The sequence below is a fragment of the Abramis brama genome, assembly GCF_963993115.1.
Source record: "Abramis brama genome assembly, chromosome: 4".
Taxonomy (NCBI): domain Eukaryota; kingdom Metazoa; phylum Chordata; class Actinopteri; order Cypriniformes; family Leuciscidae; genus Abramis; species Abramis brama.
Genome location: NC_139966.1, coordinates 52,706,133 through 52,728,614, shown reverse-complemented (window position 1 = coordinate 52,728,614; position 22,482 = coordinate 52,706,133). Strand labels below are relative to the sequence as shown.

At 37.3% G+C, this 22,482-nt stretch overlaps 2 protein-coding genes across 4 annotated transcripts in view; one reads left to right on the top strand and one right to left on the bottom strand.

Moving 5' to 3' along the window:
• Positions 1-1,511: 1,511 nt before the first annotated feature.
• On the bottom strand, positions 1,512-10,544 carry kics2 (KICSTOR subunit 2). Its single transcript, XM_084112523.1, has 3 exons — positions 10,063-10,544; positions 7,705-7,993; positions 1,512-2,763 (listed from the first exon to the last, which is right to left on the bottom strand). Exons 1-3 carry the CDS (start codon positions 10,301-10,303, stop codon positions 1,944-1,946), a joined length of 1,350 nt encoding a protein of 449 aa, XP_083968649.1. The 5' UTR covers positions 10,304-10,544; the 3' UTR covers positions 1,512-1,943.
• A 713-nt stretch (positions 10,545-11,257) lies between these two features.
• ipo8 (importin 8) overlaps positions 11,258-22,482 on the top strand; it is a gene marked incomplete at its 3' end in the record, with an annotated part of 17,376 nt that continues 6,151 nt past the window's right edge. The window contains exons 1-21 of one of the 3 annotated variants that reach the window (XM_084111882.1): positions 11,258-11,456; positions 13,193-13,274; positions 13,467-13,623; positions 13,713-13,871; positions 14,631-14,787; positions 14,913-15,002; positions 15,081-15,175; positions 15,817-15,901; positions 16,065-16,199; positions 16,276-16,375; positions 17,114-17,190; positions 17,949-18,065; positions 18,145-18,234; positions 18,741-18,906; positions 19,995-20,155; positions 20,234-20,359; positions 20,915-20,990; positions 21,475-21,600; positions 21,827-21,924; positions 22,028-22,123; positions 22,371-22,482. The exon at positions 22,371-22,482 is cut by the window's right edge and continues 109 nt beyond it. In XM_084111882.1, coding sequence (XP_083968008.1) covers positions 11,373-11,456; positions 13,193-13,274; positions 13,467-13,623; positions 13,713-13,871; positions 14,631-14,787; positions 14,913-15,002; positions 15,081-15,175; positions 15,817-15,901; positions 16,065-16,199; positions 16,276-16,375; positions 17,114-17,190; positions 17,949-18,065; positions 18,145-18,234; positions 18,741-18,906; positions 19,995-20,155; positions 20,234-20,359; positions 20,915-20,990; positions 21,475-21,600; positions 21,827-21,924; positions 22,028-22,123; positions 22,371-22,482 — 2,389 coding nt within the window. In that variant the 5' untranslated portion in view covers positions 11,258-11,372. The remainder of the gene's footprint in view (positions 11,457-13,192; positions 13,275-13,466; positions 13,624-13,712; positions 13,872-14,630; positions 14,788-14,912; positions 15,003-15,080; positions 15,176-15,816; positions 15,902-16,064; positions 16,200-16,275; positions 16,376-17,113; positions 17,191-17,948; positions 18,066-18,144; positions 18,235-18,740; positions 18,907-19,994; positions 20,156-20,233; positions 20,360-20,914; positions 20,991-21,474; positions 21,601-21,826; positions 21,925-22,027; positions 22,124-22,370) is intronic. The other 2 variants (XM_084111883.1, XM_084111881.1) reach the window with 2 other exon arrangements.

Here is a 22,482-nt window from a genome sequence, read left to right as displayed (position 1 = left end):
AACTGACAGGAGTAAGTGCAGAAGTGTTGTGTGTAGTTCTAGACTAAATGTGAGCATGCATTTACTCATCTCACTTGCACAAAAACAGATTCAGTATTTCTCTAAATAAATAAATACAACAAATACAGGTTATTTTCATTTTTGGTGAGAAAGGGCCTTGACATTTGCCAAAAATATAATTTTTGCTGTTGTTGTTATTAAAAAAACAAATAAGCAAGGCCAGCGCAGATAACGCAAAAGTAACGCAATGCATTACTTTCCATAAAAAGTAACTAAGTATTGCAATTAGTTACTTTTTTAGGGAGTAATGCAATATTGTAATGCATTACTTTAAAAAGTAACTTTCCCCAACACTGCCTGTAATCAGTAAAATGCCTATTGGATAGCATCAAAATAAAGTGTTAGCAGATATTAAGCAGACAGTCTACTACTATAATCAATGATTGATTGACATGTAGTTGCAAAGTTACTTCTAGTTAGTAGAACGTCTAAAGTGGAATTTCGAAATGCTTTTTTTAAAATGTAAAAGATTTTTGAGTGTACTATACTTTTAATGTCCCTCAATTTTCCTTGGAATGTTAGAATCCATCTGCAAGAATCCATGTGCACTAATAATAACCTATGCTTTTATTTCAGTCTTGCTGTTAAAAATGTAGGAAGATTCGAGGATCCTTTTATGGCTCACGCAGAAGTGCACAAGTGGTGGACACAGTCTCTGCCTTTTAGCAAGGAATCATTTCCCATCATGCACCTTAACTTGGCTGATGCTGAAGTGGAGGTAAAATGATAATATAACAGAATCCAAAAGTCTGAGATCACTTGTGAAAATGTTTTGTTTTACATTATTATAATTATAATTTAACACTACTACTATATAATGTGAATATCATTATGTTGAAGTGTTTGGTTTATCTCTCTTTTGCTTCAGCTGCACGAACTCCACAATTTTGTGCAAAACCTGATGATCGTGTTCTCAAGCATGATTTAAGATGATCCGAGCATCTTGAGCTTGATCTGTCTATAGTCACATGATTAAGGTCACACATTTACTTATTTAAATGAATAAGAAATATTTCAGCAACAAGACACTAATCAGATAACAACATTTCTTAGTTAATTTTAAATTTGATTTTGAGTCCAGATTTTCTGGTCCAGTCTCAGACTTTTGGACACCACTGTGGTTTCCTATTTGTGGATGGGATCTGTTTTCTCTGTCTTGTGTTATGGGTATACGGCTATCAATATTTAATGTTTTGATTTATATTAATCTTCATTTTTCAAATGCAAGGTGGTACATCCTTTCTGTTGTCCTTGAGCACAGACGTCAACTCTCATATGTATAGCTGTGACCTGTGATACATTGGGTTTGCAGTGAACCATAACAGGAAAATAATCCAGCCGGACGATGACCTATTAAAAAGCAACCAGGAATGGTTATAAAAAATAAAATAAAATAAAAAGTCAAAAGTGTCAGTGAAGATTCACAACTAAATTTAAGACAGTACAGTTAGTATGATACACAATTCTAAACTTTATTTCAGAAGTGAAAATGTACAGGAGGAGAAAACAGTCAAAACATTAAAACCAAAGGCTTAGCTATTAAAATATGTTACACATAGCAAATTAACATTAAAAGGGAAATCAAATTATTTGCAATAGGTCCCTTTCATATTCAGTAAAGCAAGTCCAATTGCTAAGCCGGAACACTCATTTGCGAGCACATAAAAAAAAAAAAGACAAATGTTCACAGCTGTGATATTCGTCTTTGGTCTGAAAGTGTTTGAATCATGAAGCGTTTGGACCTCTTTAATAATTGTTCAAAAGGAAAAGGATAAAACGGTTTCAGCAGCAGAGTGAATAAAAGAGCATCAGCAACTGATATTGACCTGAAACATCCTTTTAAAATAAACTATGTTTGGGTTGAAAATAGTACATGATGAAGTTCATCCCTTGGAGCCTGGTTTGAGTGTAGTGAAGGGTTTGGAGTTCCTCAGCGATCCCGTCAGCTCCTGCAGGAATGCCACGATGTGCGAGTCCCTCTCTGACTTCCTCCCGTCGAAGATCACCACCACGGTGAAGTGCGGCTCGGGTCGCGTGAGGAAGTAAGTGCTCTGGACTTTATCGTCGTAAAAGTGGACCACCTTATCCAGAGCGTTGAGCTCCGTGGCGCGGTCGCTCATGATCATGATGACGTTGGGCCAGTGCGTGACCGGCCTTTCTCCGCCGGGAAGCGACACGACGGCCGGAAACTGGTCCACGCCTTTGGGGGCTTCACGGTACGAGTGCGGATGGTGGTATCCGTGTCCCTGGAAGCTCTCGGAGCCACGGTTGTCGAAGACCAAGGAGACGTTCGAAGCATCGTGTTTGCGAATAAAGCCAGAGATCTTGCCGAAGTAATCGAGGGAGGTGCGAGCCGTCAAGGTTTTCATTTCGGACTGTGACGTCTGCCGGCTAAGAGCCTCATGGAAGTAGAAACTAAACTTGGCTAGGAGTGTCGCTTGAAGGCGCTGCAGCCACAGATAGAGGTGCGGCGGCTGCACGGCCTTCTGGGATTGGCCTCCGAAGAGGTGTTTCCTGGTCTCTCGTTGGCGTTCGAACACCTGCCCCCATGCCTGCAGTTTGGAATGGGCGCCGTGCAGGTTCAGCAGAGACGGAAGGAAATGCCACTCGGAGATCTGCGCCTGGCATCGCAGGAGCTGAGTCAACACATCCACCTCCACCTGGAAGCTGTTCTCCAGACGGCTCAGGATTGGATGGTGGAATCTGAAAGAAATTAAATGGCCATCAGGGATTACAGATATAACCTCCCGTGAATTATAAGGCTGTGCAATATATTTTGAAGTAAAATCAATACCACTTGTAACATGTTGGTAACTGGTCAGTTGACAGCACCCATTGACTTGATCAATGGCTACTGTCAACAGGTTACCAACATTCTTTAAAATCTCGTGTTCAACAGAAGAAAGAAACTCAGACAGGTTTGAAACAACTTGTGGGTAAGTAATGACAAAATGTTCATTTTTGGGTGAATAATCGCCTTTAAGGCTAACTAATTCGTTGCCAGTTTCAGAGAGAAGCGTGGCACGGTGTTCATTTATACATCGTAAAAAAAGTATTTTTGTGAATACAAGTGTTTTACAAGAAAAAACTGGGTTCATGCCATGTCGTAATAACCATAATTACGAGATGACAACCCGTGACATTCTACCCGTGAGCTGTTCACATCCTCAGACACGGAATTATGCGTTTCTATAGGCCTTATGTAGCCCCGCCCCTTTTCAGCGCTGCGCTCATGGTCTGTCTTTCCGGTTTGTATTTCCACAGTATGAAGGTATTTATGAATGAACAACTCGTTTTAAACTCTTCCCGGTCTACTGACGTTTGATATGACATCCGCTTCAAACATTACAATGCACATGATAACTTTCCTTGACTCTACAATAAGTAAATCCACTTCACCTGCTAATTACTCTTCAACAGCGATGCCATACAGGTGAAACTCAAAAAATTTGAATATCGTGCAAAATTTCATTTATTTCAGTAATTCAACTTAAAAGGTGAAACTAATATATTATATAGACTCATTACACGCAAAGTGAGATATTTCAAGCCTTTATTTGTTATAATTTTGATGATTATGGCTTACAGCTTATGAAAACCCCAAATTCAAAATCTCAGAAATTTTGAAAATGTTCATAAGCTAATGTAATGAGTCTATATAATATATTAGTTTCACCTTTTAAGTTGAATTACTGAAATAAATGAACTTTTGCACAATATTCTAATTTTTCAAGTTTCACAAGTAGAAATATACAGATCTACCGCAAAAACAGAAGATCAAACACAAAGTTCTAAAGATGGCTGTGCACTTGTTTCTCTGGCACATTAGGTCTATATAGCAACAATATCAACTGCAAAATGAATCTGCAGTGGTCACATGCAAGTCAGAGCTTACAAGTTGTAATTATGAGTTCTACAAGTCGGAACGCACCTTATTTCAGTCTTTCTCCTTAAAAATGTTTAATTCAATGTTACTTGTTACTTTGTGAAAATCGTTTCAAAGAAAACTGCACCAATTTTTTTTCAGTACACATTGAAACAATCATAAGCAGTGCCACGCTTCACTCTGAAACTGGCAGCGCATATATTTGCTGGCAAACCACCAAAATAAAAGCGCAATTTTTTTAACATTTGAAAAATGAAGAAATTAAGACATAAATATTAGTATTTTAATTTTACAGTGTGCTATAAAAATGTAGTCAAAACGCTATTTTTTATTTATTAAATACTTTTTTTACAGTACAGTTGTTTTATTGTAATTTATTTCTTATTTGTAATATTTTAATGAATAATAAATAACAATAAAAATAATTTTATAGACATTGAATGGGTCAAAAACAGTGAATGTGGCTTATGAAAACACAAGTGGACGCCCACATTTTTCAAGTATTTCCCAAATTGTTCAACCATAAAAGGATGGTTTGCACTCAAAAAAAGTAATTTTTCGATTTTTACAATAATTTAAAATTCAAATGCACTTTTCCACAAAATCAACTCATTCAAGAATGATTATTTCAAAAATAGCGAATTAAGTAATCTTGAGAATAAGTATTTTTTCATACCGCAAAATATATCAGAAACACTGAATATCGCATTGCCAGATTTTCCAATATTGCACAGCTCTATGTGTAATGGAACTCAATGATGTAAATATGAGACGATGTAAGATGGTGGACGATTGTCAACATCTCTGTATAATCCTGCAATCTGTGTGTCCTGTTTGAGCTATCGACCCTGTGCCAGCTTGTTCTCTTTGCTCATTAGCTCTGGAGAAAGTCATGAATACTGCAGGGTGGCATAGAGCTCATTACATCTCCTGCATTCAGCAGCAGCGTGAAATTCTTCACCCCTGACTGATCATTAATTACATGTCTTAGCAGGCAGCCAGAAAGAGAGCATGAGGAAATGACAGAGGAGAGAAAGAAAATTAAAAATAAAGCTCACAGAAGAATACTATTTCAGTTTAATCCAGAGACGAGCCATTTGTAAACCCAGGGCCCAGTTTTTCAAAAGTAATCCAGTGGGATTTCGGATCACGGATTGGATCAAATCTTGGAAATGGGTCTTTCAAAAGCAAAAGAGGGATTCTGAACTAAGATCAGATCATGTAATCCGATCTTAAATTTGATCTGGATCAAACCTGCCCTTTGGGTTTTTCAGAACTTTGAACTCGGTTTGGGATCTATTTGATAAAAAAAAAAACAGGATTATCCTGATCCCATCAGAAGGGTGGATTCAGTTGTGATTTTTCGAACCAAATAAAACCAGAGAGTTTTTTTTTTTAAGTGAATGATCACAAAATAAATGTTTACTGATGATATATACATTTCTTAATATTTGAAGCATATATGAAGCATGTCACATCTAATGAGATATGGTCAAACAACAAAATCTACAATTTAGCATTATAACAAAATAAGGAAAGTAAAATGTTTCTGTTTATTACAGTGTTTCTGTTTCTTAAAATTAAAATAAACAATGGTTATTTGTGGCCACCGATATTTTGTAGGCTACACTGTTGGTTCCATTTAAGGCTCTAGTAAACAGGATTTGGTAATCCTGAAATTTGGTATTTGGATCACAGTGATCCAATCCAAGGTTCCTTTAAAAAACTGGCATAAAAGTAAAATGGATCAGGTGATCATGGATAGCAAAACATGGGATTTCCAAATCCGGATCAATTTGATCCAGATTACATTTTTTGAAAAACTGGGCCCAGGTGCAAGGAAAAAATCCTGACCGGCCCAACACGGCGACCAATGGTGTGAGTTTAAGGCGGGTCTATCGGTTTGCCCATTCAATGGAAGATCGGGAGTGTTTGAGGAAACCTGTTTGAAAATGATCACTTTTGCAAACATGAATTGGCATTTAATGCTTTTTCTTTGTAGGCCAGCAGTTGAACGCTGGTTTGTCAAGGTCAGCCTCGGCGACCCTCTTAAGCGTCACGCTGCAGGCAAGAGCTGAATCTCCACCGAGCCGTCGGCTGACTGATTAATTGATCAGATAACATTTGGGAGATCTTGTCTCTTCTACTCCAGCGATGACTCAACGTTTGGCATCCTTCTTTCCGTGAAGTGCAGAGTTCACCTTGAGCAGTCAGTGGGAGCGCGCTCGGCTTCAGATGTCATTAACCAGGAGCTGGGCTCACGGACTGCTTTATCAAACATCATTTCTGATAGAACAATATGGGCATTTAAAGGTGCGTTTAAGTAGTTTTTCCGCTTTAAAAGAAATCATGGGTGAAAAAATTATATATATAGAGAGATCTAAGTAACACTTTATTTTACAGTGTCCTTGTTACATATGTTACATGTACTTACCATAGTAATAACAGTAAATTATGCATAATTGCATGCAACTAACCCTCAACCAAATCATAATCCTACCCTAACCCTATAGCAAGTACATGTAGTTAATTATTATTACTCAGTACTTAAATATATAATTACACTGTAACAATGACACCTTAAAATAAAGTGTAACCGAGATCTATATATATCTAGAGATCTATGGTTTTTTATACTGTACAAACTTTACTGTATATTCTATCCCTAAACACTAAACCTAACCATTACAGAAAACTTTCTGCATTTTTTAAATAAATAAAAACATGTAGTATGTTTTTTAAACCATTGGGGTTTACAAGGACACAGAAACATAAACCATATATATATATATATATATATATATATATATATATATATATATATACATAAACCATACAAGAACATTGTGTGTGTGTTCTTGCATATATGGTTTATGAGGACACACATTCTTTGAATGTCATCATATTCCAAGACTTAATTATATATTAATTCTGAATAATTTTTTCAATTTATTTGGCAGATGCTTTTATCAAAAATATTTTAAATGCACCATTATATCATTTACATTTTCGAAATTACATTTTTGGCATTGTTTTAATGATTTCATCAGTTTTCTTTGAAAGTTTATTTTAAATTACCTTCATTTATTTTATTCAGAGGTGGAAATGGGCTTTCATAGTTTTTTCTATTACACATGTATAGACCAGAGAAACAAGCGCACAGCCATCTTTAGAATATTGTTTGATCTTCTGTTTTTGCGTTAGATCTGTATATTTCTATGGCATCGCTGTCGAAGAGTAATTAGCTGGTGAAGTGAATTTATTTGTTGTAGAGTTAACAAAAGTTATCATGAGCATTGTAATGTTTGAAATGGATGTCATATCAAACAGCAGTAGACTAGACAGGGAAGAGCTTAAAACGGGCAGTTTATTCATAAATCCGTAAGATCTGACCTTCATGCTGTGGAAATACGAACAGGAAGACAGAACACAACGAGCGCAGAACTGAAAAGGGGCGGGGCTACATAAGATCTATGTAGTGTAAAACCATTTTGTTTCCTAATAAATAAAAGGTGAATGTGAGCAAGGCAAGCCAAGACTCCCCCTGGGGGTATAGATAACACACGACAACACAGAGTCCCATGCGTGCTCGCACACACACACACAACGATCCTCAATCTAAAAGTGAACGTTTCTCAAATAATTTCAGTAATATATGAAATAAACATTGATTTAATAATAGTTTCTCAGAATAATGAAACTAAAACAAAGTCATAACGAAGAATCTACAACACCATACACTACTCTCCGTTTCTCACCTGGAACTGTACTTCTGCAAAATGGTCTCCAGCGTGCTCACGAGCTCCTCAGAGTTCACAGTCTTCTGGCTACCCAGAGAGTGCATCTTCTCGTAGAAGTCTGCGATCTCCACCCTGGCCTGCGTGAAGTGACACAGCTGCTCGGACAGATGAGACAGGAGGTCCTCCAGGTTGGGAGACGAGCCTCCGGATGTGTGGCGGCCCATGGAGACCACCTTCTTCAGTTCGTTCTGCAGAGACGTATAGATGGTTCTGATGGAATCCTTACGGCTGAAGAATGACTGACCACCTGCATGACACACATACATTAATATGATGGCATTAAAACAATACAATGCAGGAGAGTTTCAAGCCAATAACTATGGAAGCGTATTGCATTCACTTGAGGAAAAATAATCTACTCTGTTTTTATGAATTAACGAGTTAATTATCTCAGAATTACGAGATAATTTTTCATGAATAAAAAGTTTTTGCTCTGTTTTTCTGAATTAATGACTTAATTATCTCAGAATTACGAGATAATTTTTCATGAATAAAAAGTTTTTGCTCTGTTTTTCTGAATTAATGACTTAATTATCTCAGAATTACGAGATCATTTTTCATGAATAAAAAGTTTTTGCTCTGTTTTTCTGAATTAATGACTTAATTATCTCAGAATTACGAGATCATTTTTCATGAATAAAAAGTTTTTGCTCTGTTTTTCTGAATTAATGACTTAACTATCTCATAATTGTGACATAATTCTGAGATAATTAACTCGTTAATTCATAAAAACAGAGTAGATTATTTTTCCTCAAGTGAATGCAATACGCTTCCGTAAATAACAGACCAAACAGATGGTGATGTATTATGTATGGTCACATGGCGCCATCTGCTGTATTTAAATGATACACCATGGGTTACATTTTGTTTTATGGCATGTCCAAAAAATATTAGAGTAGCCTGACACATGCACATTCCTTTTTTTTTCTGTACCAGGGTAATACCACATGTTTGGCATATTCAAAACCATGACATTACCATGGTTACATGTACTAGGATAATATGTCTAAAAAGCCACAGTTTTACTATGGCATGTCAAAAAGCATGGTGTTATCCTGGAACAGGTCCGAAAACATGACCGTACATTGATGTTACTGAATGATTAGCATTTGTAGTGTTAAAATCTGATACATGGAAGCAGATTTCACCACAAATATGATTTGGTAAATCAAAATTATGACATAAAATTATAATTATGTATCATGAAAAAGTACAATTTGTTGTCAGAATTGTAACTTTTTGTTATAATTACTTTGTCAATTGACTTGTCATAATTTTGACTTATGTCATAATTGACATTTTATCTCATATCTTCAAATTGTTTCAATTTCGATTATTTCATAATGTAGACTTTTTATAATAATAATTATTAGGTGATTAGGACTTTTTATCTCATAATTTGGATATTTCGATTTAATCTTGTTTAATTTTTTTAATGTCAATTTTGATTATCTAAATTATTACTTTTTTTTACTATAATGTCACTTTTTATCTCATAATTTTTACTTTTTATCATAACTTTTGTCGCATTATTTAAACTTTTTATAATAATTATTAGGCAACTAGGTCTTATTAATCTCGCAATTTTGAATTTTTTATGTAAATATTTTGATTTAATAATTCTGACTTGGTGTCTTTTTTAAACTTTGTCAATTTAAATTTGATCTAAATTATTAATTTTCTTATCTTGTAATTCCAGTTGTCATAATGTTACTTCGATCTCATACTTCTCATAATTGTGACTTTTTATCATAACTTTTGTCTCATAATTTGGACTTTTATAGTATACTTAGGTAATAATACTAATTAGGACTGTCATAATTTTGACTGTTTGTCAATTGACTTTCAATTTCGATTATTTCATAATGTAGACTTTTTATGATAATTAGGACTTTTTAATCTCGTAATTTATTGTCAAAATTACGATATCATCTAAATTATTTCTTTTTATCTCATAGTTTCATTTGTCATAATGTCACTTTATCTCATAATTTAGACACTTTATGTCATGATTAAAGTACCACAGCATGTTATTGTTTTTTCAACTTTTGAATGTCAATTTTGATTATCTAAATTATTACTTTTTTATCTAATAATTTCATTAGTAATCTCATAATTTTGACTTTTTATCATTATTTTTGTCTCATAATTTAGACACTTTATGTCATGATTAAAATGGCAAAACATGTTTTGTTTTTACTTCTTATGTGGTGGAAATGCGCTTCCAGAAGCCCTCCCCCACCCACCCCCGGGTAACACCAGAGTATTTCGTATGTAAGGAGAAAGGATACAGTATCAGAAGTGCTTCTCTCATACCTAGTTTCTGGCCGAGGAAGGTCATGTTGTGGTAGGCTTTCTCTGCGGCTGCCAGGTGTGCGAGAGCGGCCAGAAGAGAGCCCCAGATGGCTCCTGCACTCTTACTGGCGTCCTTCTCCTTCTCCACATAATCCTTCGCCCTGTCAAACCAGAACATCCCGAGCTGTGTGAAGAAGCTCTCGAGCACGGCTCTCTCTTTAGGAACCGGCCGCAGTTCCTCATCGCGCTGCGTGTCACACATGATGACAGGCACAAATCAGCGCACTCGCGCTCGCAGCTGCTGCACATTCACGCGACAGCGTTATTTAATGAGCGCTAAAACTGTTCGACGCGCGCGTTATGTTGTGTCCGACAGTCGCGGTCGCTAGAAAAGACCATAACAAACCACACCAACGAGTTTGAATGGCTCAGATCGTTTTCTGCAGGTAAAATGCACATTCTTAGTGCTAAACGCCACCATGACACTTTTCAACGACAACACTACGGCAAGCCAAAGGAGGCAAATATATACGTCTGTATATGAAACGCGAATCATACAAAAGCAAAATGCAGAAAAATCAGCTATTTAAAACATTTTATTTAAATATAATATATTTTAACATATTTTTATATCTCTATATCCGTCCATTAAACCTTATTATATTGCAAAGACTATTCAGACGATTCAGACCATTTAAACTTATATTTATAAACGTGTATGTGTGTGTGTGTGTGTATACGTCATATGAATATATAATATATGAATATATAAATTTGTAGAGTTTGTGGAGTAAAAACGAACATTTAAAATGAGAGAGATTGTGCCACTATTCACAATTAATATATGTATATAAATACATAAATACTGTATATATATATAAATACATATATATATATATATTGTGCCACTATTCACAATATATATATATTGTATATATATATTTATTGTGAATAGTGGCACAATCTATATATATATACATGTTGAATAGTGGCACAATCTCTCCCATTTTAAATGTTCGTTTTTACTCCACAAACTCTACAAATTTACATTTGACATATAATTTATATATTCAGATATTTCACAGTCATGCCTTATTAGACATTCTCTGGTTTAGGGTTGAGTGAGGTCCCTTTCATTTTTCGTGTGATCAGCGGTTGTCATGCCAGCCTCTGCCGTAAACGTTTTGCTTCGGCTTTGTTCTTTGCGACGATGACAGTCGCTTGACGGCAGAGTGGGGCAGGGCTGCCTGTATGATCCGAGACGTCTGATCGTCCGCGCATCTGTCCGATAGTTCAAAGTTTATCCAAATTAATCAATCGAATCGGGCCTAATGGATCCCAATCGAATCATACAGGCTCTGAAGGGCACCATAGACCCGAATCTCAGGCTAGCGGCTGAGAATGAACTCAACCAGGTCAGTGAACCATCTGGAGAAGTTTCTTTGGGAAGCAGAAGCACCAAAAGACCAGAGATGCCTTTAGTGAAAATGCCGTAGGGCCTGATTTTAATGCATACGATAGGATAATGCTTAATCTGTCTGACTGAGTCACTATTTATTCTTTGCTGATATTTAGATGATTGATTTTTTTATGTATTGGTTTGCAAACTACTTGCAATGCATCGATGGCATCAGTGTGCAACAATAGATAGAGATGCGGTCCTCTTCTGACAACCAGTCCTTATGGACTAAATTATACTGATATTTGTGTCCTGTGCCTCTTTTTTTTGTTTAAAGATCTGATCTGTTTCTATTCAAAAGAGTAGTAGTCCCATAATACCCCTATGAATGATGTGGAATGTGCACTACAGAATTTATAAGCCTGATGTTTTAATGCGATATGACATTTTTTATTGTGTCCTGATTCTGCTGCATGCAAATCACCATTGCTACAGACCACTGATGCAATACTGTGCAATTCACACTCTGAAAGCGCTCTATATAAAGTCAGTTCTCTTCCAGATGAACTTGTATGTGTGTTTGAGAGAGCTGATTTTTTTAAAAAAAGATTCAGTCCAAATAGTTATATTCATTTCATCACATTTGATACCCTAACGGTTATTCGTTATAGAGAGTATATAGCCTTTTTAAAGTCACCATGAAATCAAAATGAATAATTCTTAATTTGATAAGTTTCTTAAAGTTAAATAATTTATCCGTGCACATTTTTAAATTCATGTGTACTCTTAATCTGTAAACAAAAAAACCTTTCCTTACCTCTTGCAACCATATCTCTTCTCTTCTCTGATGACGTGTTTACTGGCGTGAGGGCAAGACAACCTGTCACTCACATTGGATCGACCAATAGCAAACAACAACCATCCAAACAACAGCATTGGCCCAAGAATAGAGCCTTGAGGTCCTCCACAAGAAAGGGATGCCGACAGGGACACAAAGTCTCCAAGGCGGACAGAAAACTTTCTGTCAGATAGATAGGACCTAAACCACTCCAGAGCAATGCCTTTGATGCCAACACAGAGGTCCAACAGAGAGATCGGGATATTGTGATCAGTGGTGTCAAATTCAGCTCTGAGGGCTAAAAGCATATAATAAGAGTAAGACTAATAAGAGATCATTAAAAACTTGTGTCTGTACAAAGAAGGGCTTTAAAACCACAGACTGAAATACCTCTAAAGCTCCATGTGATTGCAGCAGACACTGGTGTCAGCTTGCTCAATTTAAAAATATATATATCTTGTATAAAATAAAATAAAATGTTTAGTTCAGTACATTTGCTTTACAGTAAACGTAAAGTTCTATGTCATTTTCACACTGATTTTTTGAAGCTGCTTTCACTTCAATAATCTGCTAAGTGGCTTCTTCAAAAAGAGACCATCCTTATTCCAAAGAATGAATTACAACCATTTAAGTTCAGATCTATGCTTAATACAGTTAACAGGTTCATGATCTTCTCTCTGTGAGTTATTTCAGTGGTTCTGACTTGAATGATTAGATACTGGTAGCATGAAACCATCAATCTTGCATGATAATTGGATGCTAAATTGGGTCGTGACTCTCTGTTTTCAGTTGAGAACCACTGAGAACACACCAACACATGAATAAAGATAAATCAGTCAGGATTGCAGATTGATTTTGTTTCCAAAAATCTCATCAACCTCATGATTTTATATATAATATTGTTTTATTTTCAGTCCTACAAGATCATCAACTTCGCCCCAACTCTGCTGCAGATCATTGTGTCGGAGCAGGTGGAGTTTCCCGTGCGACAGGCCGGTAAGAGCTTCTCTTTTCCCATAGTGCTGTGATGCTTTTTGAACCAGAAGAAAACACTGATCAGTCAAGCTGAGTGAGTCTGATTCAGTCAGATCGTACCCAACTGGATGAGTCTGGGATGAGATTTTTCCCTTTAGATTTTGTGCATTCTGATTGGATGAAATAGCCAGTAACATCATATTCTTCGTCTAGCTGCCATCTACCTGAAGAACATGGTGAGCCAGTACTGGCAGGACCGAGAGCCCACGCTGGGGGAAGTGGTGTTTCCCTTCAACATCCATGAAAACGACCGTGGACAGATCCGAGAAAACATGGTGGAGGCCATCATTCGCTGTCCAGAGTCCATACGGTGAGTCCGTTGGGCGACTAAGACATTGCTTAAGAATTACAGGTGTTATAACTTGAAACTGATTTTTTGTCATTGTTGTTGGTTGACAGGGCTCAGCTGACAGTATGTTTGCGTGCCATAATAAAACACGATTTTCCTGGACGGTGGACGGGCGTAGTGGACAAGATTAACCTGTACCTGCAGTCCCAGAACAGTGGGAGCTGGTACGGGAGTTTGCTCGCTCTTTACCAACTCGTCAAAAACTACGAGTGAGTGAACCATACATTTTCTGTGACATGAAAAAGAAGTTTTGATAGTCTTTACTTCCCATAATGTGATGTACAGTACTGTGCAAAAGTCTTAGGCATGTTAATACCCCCCCTCAATAAAAATGGTTTTAAGTCAGTTATTTATATATTTTGCTGTAGTGTGTCAAATATCAGTTTACATTTCCAAACATTCTTTTTGCCATTAATTGTAATAATCCAGTGAGATTTGTGTATGCACAAGGAGTCTGACAACAGCCGGTATGATCTGATCTCACCATCATCGAGTCCGTCTGTGATTACATGAAGAAACAGAAAAAACTGAGACAAACTAAATCCAGAAGAACTGCGGGAACGTCTCCGAGATGCTTGAAGAAACCTTCCTGCAAAGCTACAGTACTGGGAAAAGCACTGGCACTTGTGTTAAAATGCTGTAAAGTGAGAATGCTTTCAAAAATAAAATCACAAATTGAATTTATTTATGATTTAACTTCTATTAACTAATTCAAATTAGGCTTTTGTCCAGGTACACTTGTGCATAGTTTTTCAGGTAGCTTTGCAGGAAGGTTTCTTCAAGCATCTCGGAGACGTTCCCGCAGTTCTTCTGGATTTAGTTTGTCTCAGTTTTTTTCTGTTTCTTCATGTAATCACAGACGGACTCGATGATGGTGAGATCAGATCATACCGGCTGAATCAGAGGTTTATGAAAGATTAAATGAACTATGTTTTGAAAGCTGATCATTATGGTTCTGTGGTGGGCAGGTTTAAGAAGGCCGAGGAACGGGACCCCCTGTTGGCTGCGATGCAGATCTTCCTGCCGCGGATCCAGCAGCTCATCACTCAACTTCTGTCTGACGCCACCTTCATCTCCGTTCTCATCCAGAAGCAAATCCTAAAGATTTTCCATGCACTCGTACAGGTGTGTGTGTGTGTGTGTGTGTGTGTGTGGACATTTGTTTAATTTGTTTACCTGATTAGTCCTAATGTGTCATTGCTGAGCCTGTTTGTGTGTGTGTGTGTGTGTGTGTGTGTGTGTGTCTGCAGTATTCCCTCCCCCTTCAGCTGATCAATAACACAGTCATCACCCACTGGATGGAGATCCTGCGGACAGTTGTGAATCGGGACGTCCCAGCAGTAAGTTTGTGAAACAGTTAAGAGTTAAGATATTATGGGCGGATATAATATTACAACTCTCTGCTGAATGATTCTCAGGAAACTCTGGAAGCTGATGAGGACGATCGACCCGAACTGATCTGGTGGAAATGCAAGAAATGGGCTCTGCACATCATCACGAGGATGTTTGAGAGGTGATTAAACAAGCCAGACCACAATGTGGTCATTTGTAATAGAAAGAACTATATTGATCGTCTAATAGGAAATTCACTTTTCACAAAGGCGAAGTAAAAACAGCAGCACCAAAAAAAAAAAAAAATTTTTTTTCTTAATAACTTGGGATATTATATTATATTGTATTATATTATATTTTTTGTATATTAATTGTAAATATTTTTGTATAATTACATTCATTTAATTATTTATCAAAATATCTTGAAATATTATATTATATATTATATTTTGTTACATTTTATTATATTGTATTATATTGTTATATTGTTTTTGTTTAATTAATTGCATCAATTTTTTATCAAAATAATTTTGAATATTATACTATATTATTTTATGTAAATAAAGTATGTATTTTGTATGATTTAATCAGTTAATTCGTTTTTTATCACAATAATTTGGAATATTATATTATGTATTTTTGCATATTAGTTGTTATTTTGTATAATTAATTACATAATTTTTTTTATCACAATAACTTGGAATATTATATTACATCATGTAAATGCATTTTATATGATTAATTACATATATTTCTATCACAATAACTTGAATTATATTATATTATGAATTGATTCATACTGATTTTTATATCTGTTTCCAGATATGGGAGTCCAGGAAATGTCACAAAGGAATATGTCGAGTTCGCTGACTTTTTCTTGAAGACTTATGCTGTGGGGATCCAGCAGGTATGAACAGCTTTTGTAGTGTTGACCTTGACACCTTGCACAATTGAGAACATATTGTTGTGGTACCATGGTACAGTAATGGTATTTTCATGGTACTTCAAATAACTTAAAATATCATTCCCAAACAACATGACGAAACCATAACTGTTGTTTGTGCGTGCAGGTCATGTTAAAAGTGATGGACCAGCACAGACAGAGGCAGTACGTGAGTCCTCGTGTCCTCCAGCAGGCGCTGAGCTACATGACTCAGGGCGTCTCACACTCACTCACGTGGAGACAGATGAAGCCACACATGCAGGTGGGAAAAGAATGAGGAACAGCGTCACAAGACTGATGATAACTTTCAGAATATCTTAACATCTGTGTCTCTGCAGACTATAACTCAGGAGGTGGTGTTTCCTCTGATGTGCTATAAAGATGAAGACGAAAGACTGTGGCAGGAAGATCCATACGAGTACATCCGCATGAAATTCAGTCAGTGTGCTTAGTTATCATTTTTTTTCTCTTTGGCGCTTTGTAAATGTGCTTTTTTGGCCATTAATTTTCCTAAAGATCGTGTTATAATTGCACTATTATAATAATTGCATCAATTTTTAATTTATTGATCGAATTTACATCATCACTCAAAAATATATATGCATACATTTTTTCTTACATTGTCTTAATTTTTTTAAATAAATAATTGATGTATTGATTTAGTTTTTTTTTTTTTTAACTAGATTTTTAACCGCATCTAACGTAAAAGTTTGTAAATAATATATGTGTGTGTAATATATATATATATATATATATACACACATATATAATGTTTATATACCAACTTTTATGTTAGATGCAATTAATCGCGATTAATTGATTAATTGATTGACTCAAATTTGACAACACTAATAAAAAAGTAAAGTTTACTTTATTAAATGTATTTATTTATTTATTTATTTTCCACTCTGTTTTACTTCTTGCATTTACCATGTTTAATCTAATTGACTACAATTACTGTTCGGTTGATTATGGTTCTTCTGATATGTCTTGAGCCAAAAGGCTGAAAAATATTGAGATATATATATTGTCAGCTATATCCACAGGCCTACTTGCCAACAGAGACTAATTTCCTCTGTCAGTGAATTTAGGAAAGGATCCTGTTGCTTTTGATTGTGTTATGATATTATTGACTGATCTGTGGTTCCTTGTGTGTGTGTGTGTGTGCTGCTGTAGATGTGTATGACGATCATGTGTCCCCTGCCACGGCTGCTCAGACTCTATTGTGTACCGCAGCCAGGAAGAGGAAGGAGGTGAGTCCACCCTCAGACCGCTCTTTAACTCCAGAGCTGGTGTTTACATTCACGTTCCAAAGAAACACTCCGAACGCCCAAGAAAAACATGAAACAGGAGGAGTGAAATAACCTCAAATGTTTCATTACAAATGTTGTTTTCTGCTGAGGTCACACATTCACATGTGATTTTGGAAGTTAACTCCACATTGTTATGAGGTCTGAGATTAAAAAGTGGTGCTGAACCCTAAATGGGTTCAATCAATGCCTGTGGGTTTGTACTCTTAAGGCCCTGATATACTCATGGCAAAGTTCTTTTTCGTTCATCATTTGGGTGAAACACACTGCTGAGAGTGACATTTAGATGCGCACTTTCCTCTCCAATAACAAAATAAGCACACAACAAAATTAACGGATGCGAGAAAACCGCAGTTAAGAAGCATCTAATTGTATCAATGTGGATGTTTGCACAATTCAGCACTCCAGTCAAGACACATCACGTTTATTTAAAGCACTTTATACAATAGATTACTTGAAATCAAGCAGCTTTACAGTACTAAACCTGAAAAAAACATTGTCAGTGTTTCTTTCAAATAGAATTACAACTTCAATTTCTATTATAAAGCAGCTCTCCAGTGTGTTCATTGCTGCGTCCCAATTCGCATACTATCCGTCTTAAATAGCATTTGATTGTCCCAAATCGTATAGGATGTTGAAATTAGTTCTTCAATTCCGCTTGAAGCATATCAGGGTCTTTAGCCTATCAATGTCCTTCTCAGGTCTTGCCCCAAATGATGGAGTTCTGCCATCACATCCTCATGGATCCCAACGCTGACCCCCGTAAGAAGGATGGGGCGCTGCATGTGATCGGCACTTTGGCTCAACCCTTGCTAAAGGTTAGATTTAATCAGCAAGAACTGCTGTGTGATCCCAGTTTCATTACAAGCTTCTCTACAAGTCCTTCTCTTTCTTCAGAAGCGGGTGTACAGGGACCAGATGGAGCTCATGTTACAAAACTATGTGTTTCCTCTGCTGAACTCTAATCTAGGCTACTTGAGGGCCCGGGTGAGTGAGTGTTCACCGTCAGCCTTTTAACTGCCACATGAGCATTACATTTTTCTTTCAATTTAATGTCTTTTTAATTAAAATTTAGAGATGCAAGTCATGGCATTATTCTAACAATCTATTAGACTGACCATCAGCACAGTAACTCTTAGAGAAGTTGTCTCTAAATTCATCCTTTTAAAGTGCCGCCGCTACAGCCGTCAAAGCGCCGCTCCTCAACTATAAATTGCAAGACAATTACTGTCAAACTTCAAATCACTTCCTGTCAGACTTTTTCCTGTTATTATGTGTAATTGGTACTGCAAGTCTCTTTTTTTTTTTTTTTTAAGGACTATTATAGTTTTGTTTAATTGCCTTTTATTTGTCTGTGCTCATAGTCCATATAAACCATCTGAGTGGATGACCAACTAGTCCCTCAAACAACCCATGACTGATTTAATTTGAAAGCACATTTTGCTAATTTCCATGGAGATGTAATTGTGGTGTGTGTGGCGGTCTCTGTGCAGTCGTGTTGGGTGCTGCACACGTTCAGTCCTCTGAAGTTCCACAACGAGCTGGTCCTGAGGAACGCTGTGGAGCTGGTCAAGCAGAACCTGCTGGAGGACAAGGAGATGCCGGTCAAAGTGGAGGCAGCCATCGCACTGCAGACGCTGGTCAGGAACCAGGAACAAGGTTTGATCTCGCACACACACTCGCACTCACACTCTCTTACACACACTCACACACACTCACTCACTCACACTCACTTGCGCGCACACACACACACACACACACACACACACATTCACGCTCACTCGCACACATACACATACACACACACTCACACTCACTTGCGCGCACACACACACACACACATTCACGCTCACTCACACACATACACATACACACACACACACACACACACACTTTCACTCAATCACTCTCTCACACACACTCACATTCACACTCACTTGCACACACACAAACACACACTCACTCACACTCTCTTACACATACACACACTCACACACATTTTACACATTCTCACACACATACACACACACTCGCACTCACACATTCACGCTAACTCACACACACACACACACACTCTCACTCAATCACTCTCTCACACACACTCACTTGCACACTCACTTTCACACACACTCACTCACTCACTCACTCGCACATTCACGCTCACTCACATACACACATACTCTCACTCACACTCCCAAACATGCATTTTACACATTCTCTCACACACACCCACACACATACTTGCACTCACACACACACACACTTGCACTCACACACACACACATTCACTCACACATTCACTCACACACATTCACTCACTAACTCACACACACACACACGCACACACACTCTCACTCACTCACACACACACACACACACACACTCACTCAATCACTCACACGCAACCACACACACACACACACACACACACTCACAAACACACATATTACAAATTCTCACACACACACACTCATACATTCTCACACACTTACACACACAGTGAGACTGAATAGAAAAGTTCTGCAAGACAAACTTTAAATGTGTTTGACAAAGCCTTGATTGGAAGTTTAAATTTGTATCAGAATGCAGAGCACTTAAGCACTTAATATGCATCAAATAAATTTTGCTAAATTGGTTTACTCTCTGTAATTGGTTTAAGAGAGAAGTGGAATAAACGAATTCAATGAAAGGCTGCCCTGCACCTCCAGTACTTCCAGAACTCTTCCTTCTTTCTGCCTGTTTTACAGCTAAGGTTTACATCCGGCCCTTCATCAGGCCTGTGATGCAGGAGCTGCTGCACATCATCAAAGAAACCGAGAACGATGACCTCACCGGTGTCATTCAGAAGATGATCTGTGAATACAGTGAGGAAGTGGCCGTCATCGCTGTGGATATGACGCAGAACCTGGTACTGCACTCGTCTTTTTCTCGCTTTGTCGTTGGTTCAAACGTACAGCTTCATCCTGAAATAGGTTCTTGTGCACAGGCTGAGATCTTCAGCAGAATTCTGCAGAGTGAAGAATACGAGGAAAGTGAAGATAAGACTGTGATGGCCCTCGGCATCCTCAGCACCATAGACACCATCCTCACAGTCATGGGTGACCGAAAAGAGGTTTGGACACATGCTTGAGGCTAGAGCTGCACAATTTACTTTGAGAATCACAATGTATCCAGTGTATTTTTGTTTCAAACAGAGATCGTGATTCTCCCACAATTCTGAACAGACAATTAAACAAAATATCATGTAATTTACTAGAGTTTTTAAAAATACTTTTATTCAGTAAAGATGCATTAAATTTATCAAAAGTGACATTAAAGACTTATGTTACAAAATATTTCTATTTCAATTAAATGCTGTTCATTTGTACTTTCTGTTCATCAAAGAATCCTGAAAAAAAGTATTGCGGTTTACACAAAATATTAATCAGCGCAAATGTTTTTAACATTGATAATAATAAGAAGTGTTTCTTAAGCAGCAAATCATCATATTAGAATGATTTCTGAAGGATCATGTGACACTGAAGACTGGAGTAATGATGATTTGTTCGCAAATTGGCCTGATCTGAATGATCATGTATTGGTGAACTGTCTCTTTAAATTGCATCAAGATTTGATTGAACAGGTTAATATGTTTCCCCTTTTCTTTATCTCTCTCTTTCTGTCTTAGATAAGTCAACAGCTGGAGGGAATATGCCTGCAGGTGATTGGTCTCGTCCTCCAGAAACCCATCATAGGTATGGCAGGTGTGTGTGTGAGACACTATTTTCTAGTTCAAACTAATTTTTCATACATTTGAAAAAGAGCCGAAGCACAACCAAAACAATGTTCTTCCGCAAAATGCGTGCAGTTTTGTTTTTTAACCACTAGAGGGCCAGAAGTTACATAGTGTACCTTTAAGGTGTTCACTTCACACTAACAGTGAATTGCAGTGACAAAGCACCCAAAGTTGAGAGTTTTTGAGAGAAATTTGAACTTTGTGCCATTTGAACTTTATGCGAATATAATAGTGATGAGAAAACAGTGGGGATACAGTTAGATGCATGTCAAACTTCCGCAATTTAATCGCTGTCAGTGTGAACGCACCTTACAAAAACATTACAACATTTGACCACATGATGGAGCTCTGATTTTTAATGATGTTATATATACTACATCTTTTTTTTAACCTTTAAAACTTCCTGTCTCTGTTTCAGGAGCGATCAGTCACATTCCCTCTGTCTTTTTCAGAGTTTTATGAGGAGATCTTGTCGCTGGCGTTTGGACTCACCTGTTATTCCATCTCCCCCCAGATGTGGCAGCTGTTGGGGGTCCTGTACGACGTCTTCCAGCACGACTGCTTTGACTACTTCACAGGTCTCAGACACGCATGTAGCTCAGATAGCGCATAAAACGCAGCCGAAAGCCAAGCCCAGACTTGATCCCTCCGCTCCACCTTAAACTATAACTCATGTCATGATTGAACTAGGTTGAAAGAGTCATTAAGTTGATGGATGTGCGTATTTACTTGAGTCATTTGAAAATGATTGTGGTGATATTGAGTGCTCGCTTAATGATGTGATATATTGCCCTGTTGATGCAGATATGATGCCCCTCTTGCACAATTATGTTACCGTGGACACGAATACGCTGCTGTCAGACCCCAAGTACCTGGAGGTCATTTACACCATGTGCAAAAAGGTCTTAACATGCATTTCCTCGATTTAATTCTTCCATTTCAAGTTTATTTAATTCTTCCATATGCATTTGAAAATTTGACCTTTTTGACCTTTCATCCCCTCAGGTCCTAACTAGTGATTCTGGAGAGGACCCAGAATGCCATGCTGCCAAACTTCTTGAGGTCATTATATTACAGTGCCGTGGACGTGGCATTGACCAGGTCAGTCATGTTTGTGGGTTGACAAACATGCATTTTTTGTGTGTTTTTTGTCATATTATTTTAGTTTAGTGTGTTATTTTAGTATTATTTATATGTGCTTGGTATGATTTTCATCTTCAAACCAAACTTGGGTCTCCAGCCTACAACGTTTAAATGTCACAATAGGGAATAAAAGACTATCGCAGCTTCTGTTTCATGCCGACTTTAATGTGTTGTCACATTTTGTGCCCGTGTGTGTGTATTTTAGTGCATCCCTCTGTTCGTGGAGGCCGTGTTGGAACGGTTAACTCGTGGTGTGAAGTCCAACGAGCTGCGCACCATGTGTCTGCAGGTGGTAATCGCAGCTCTGTACTACAACC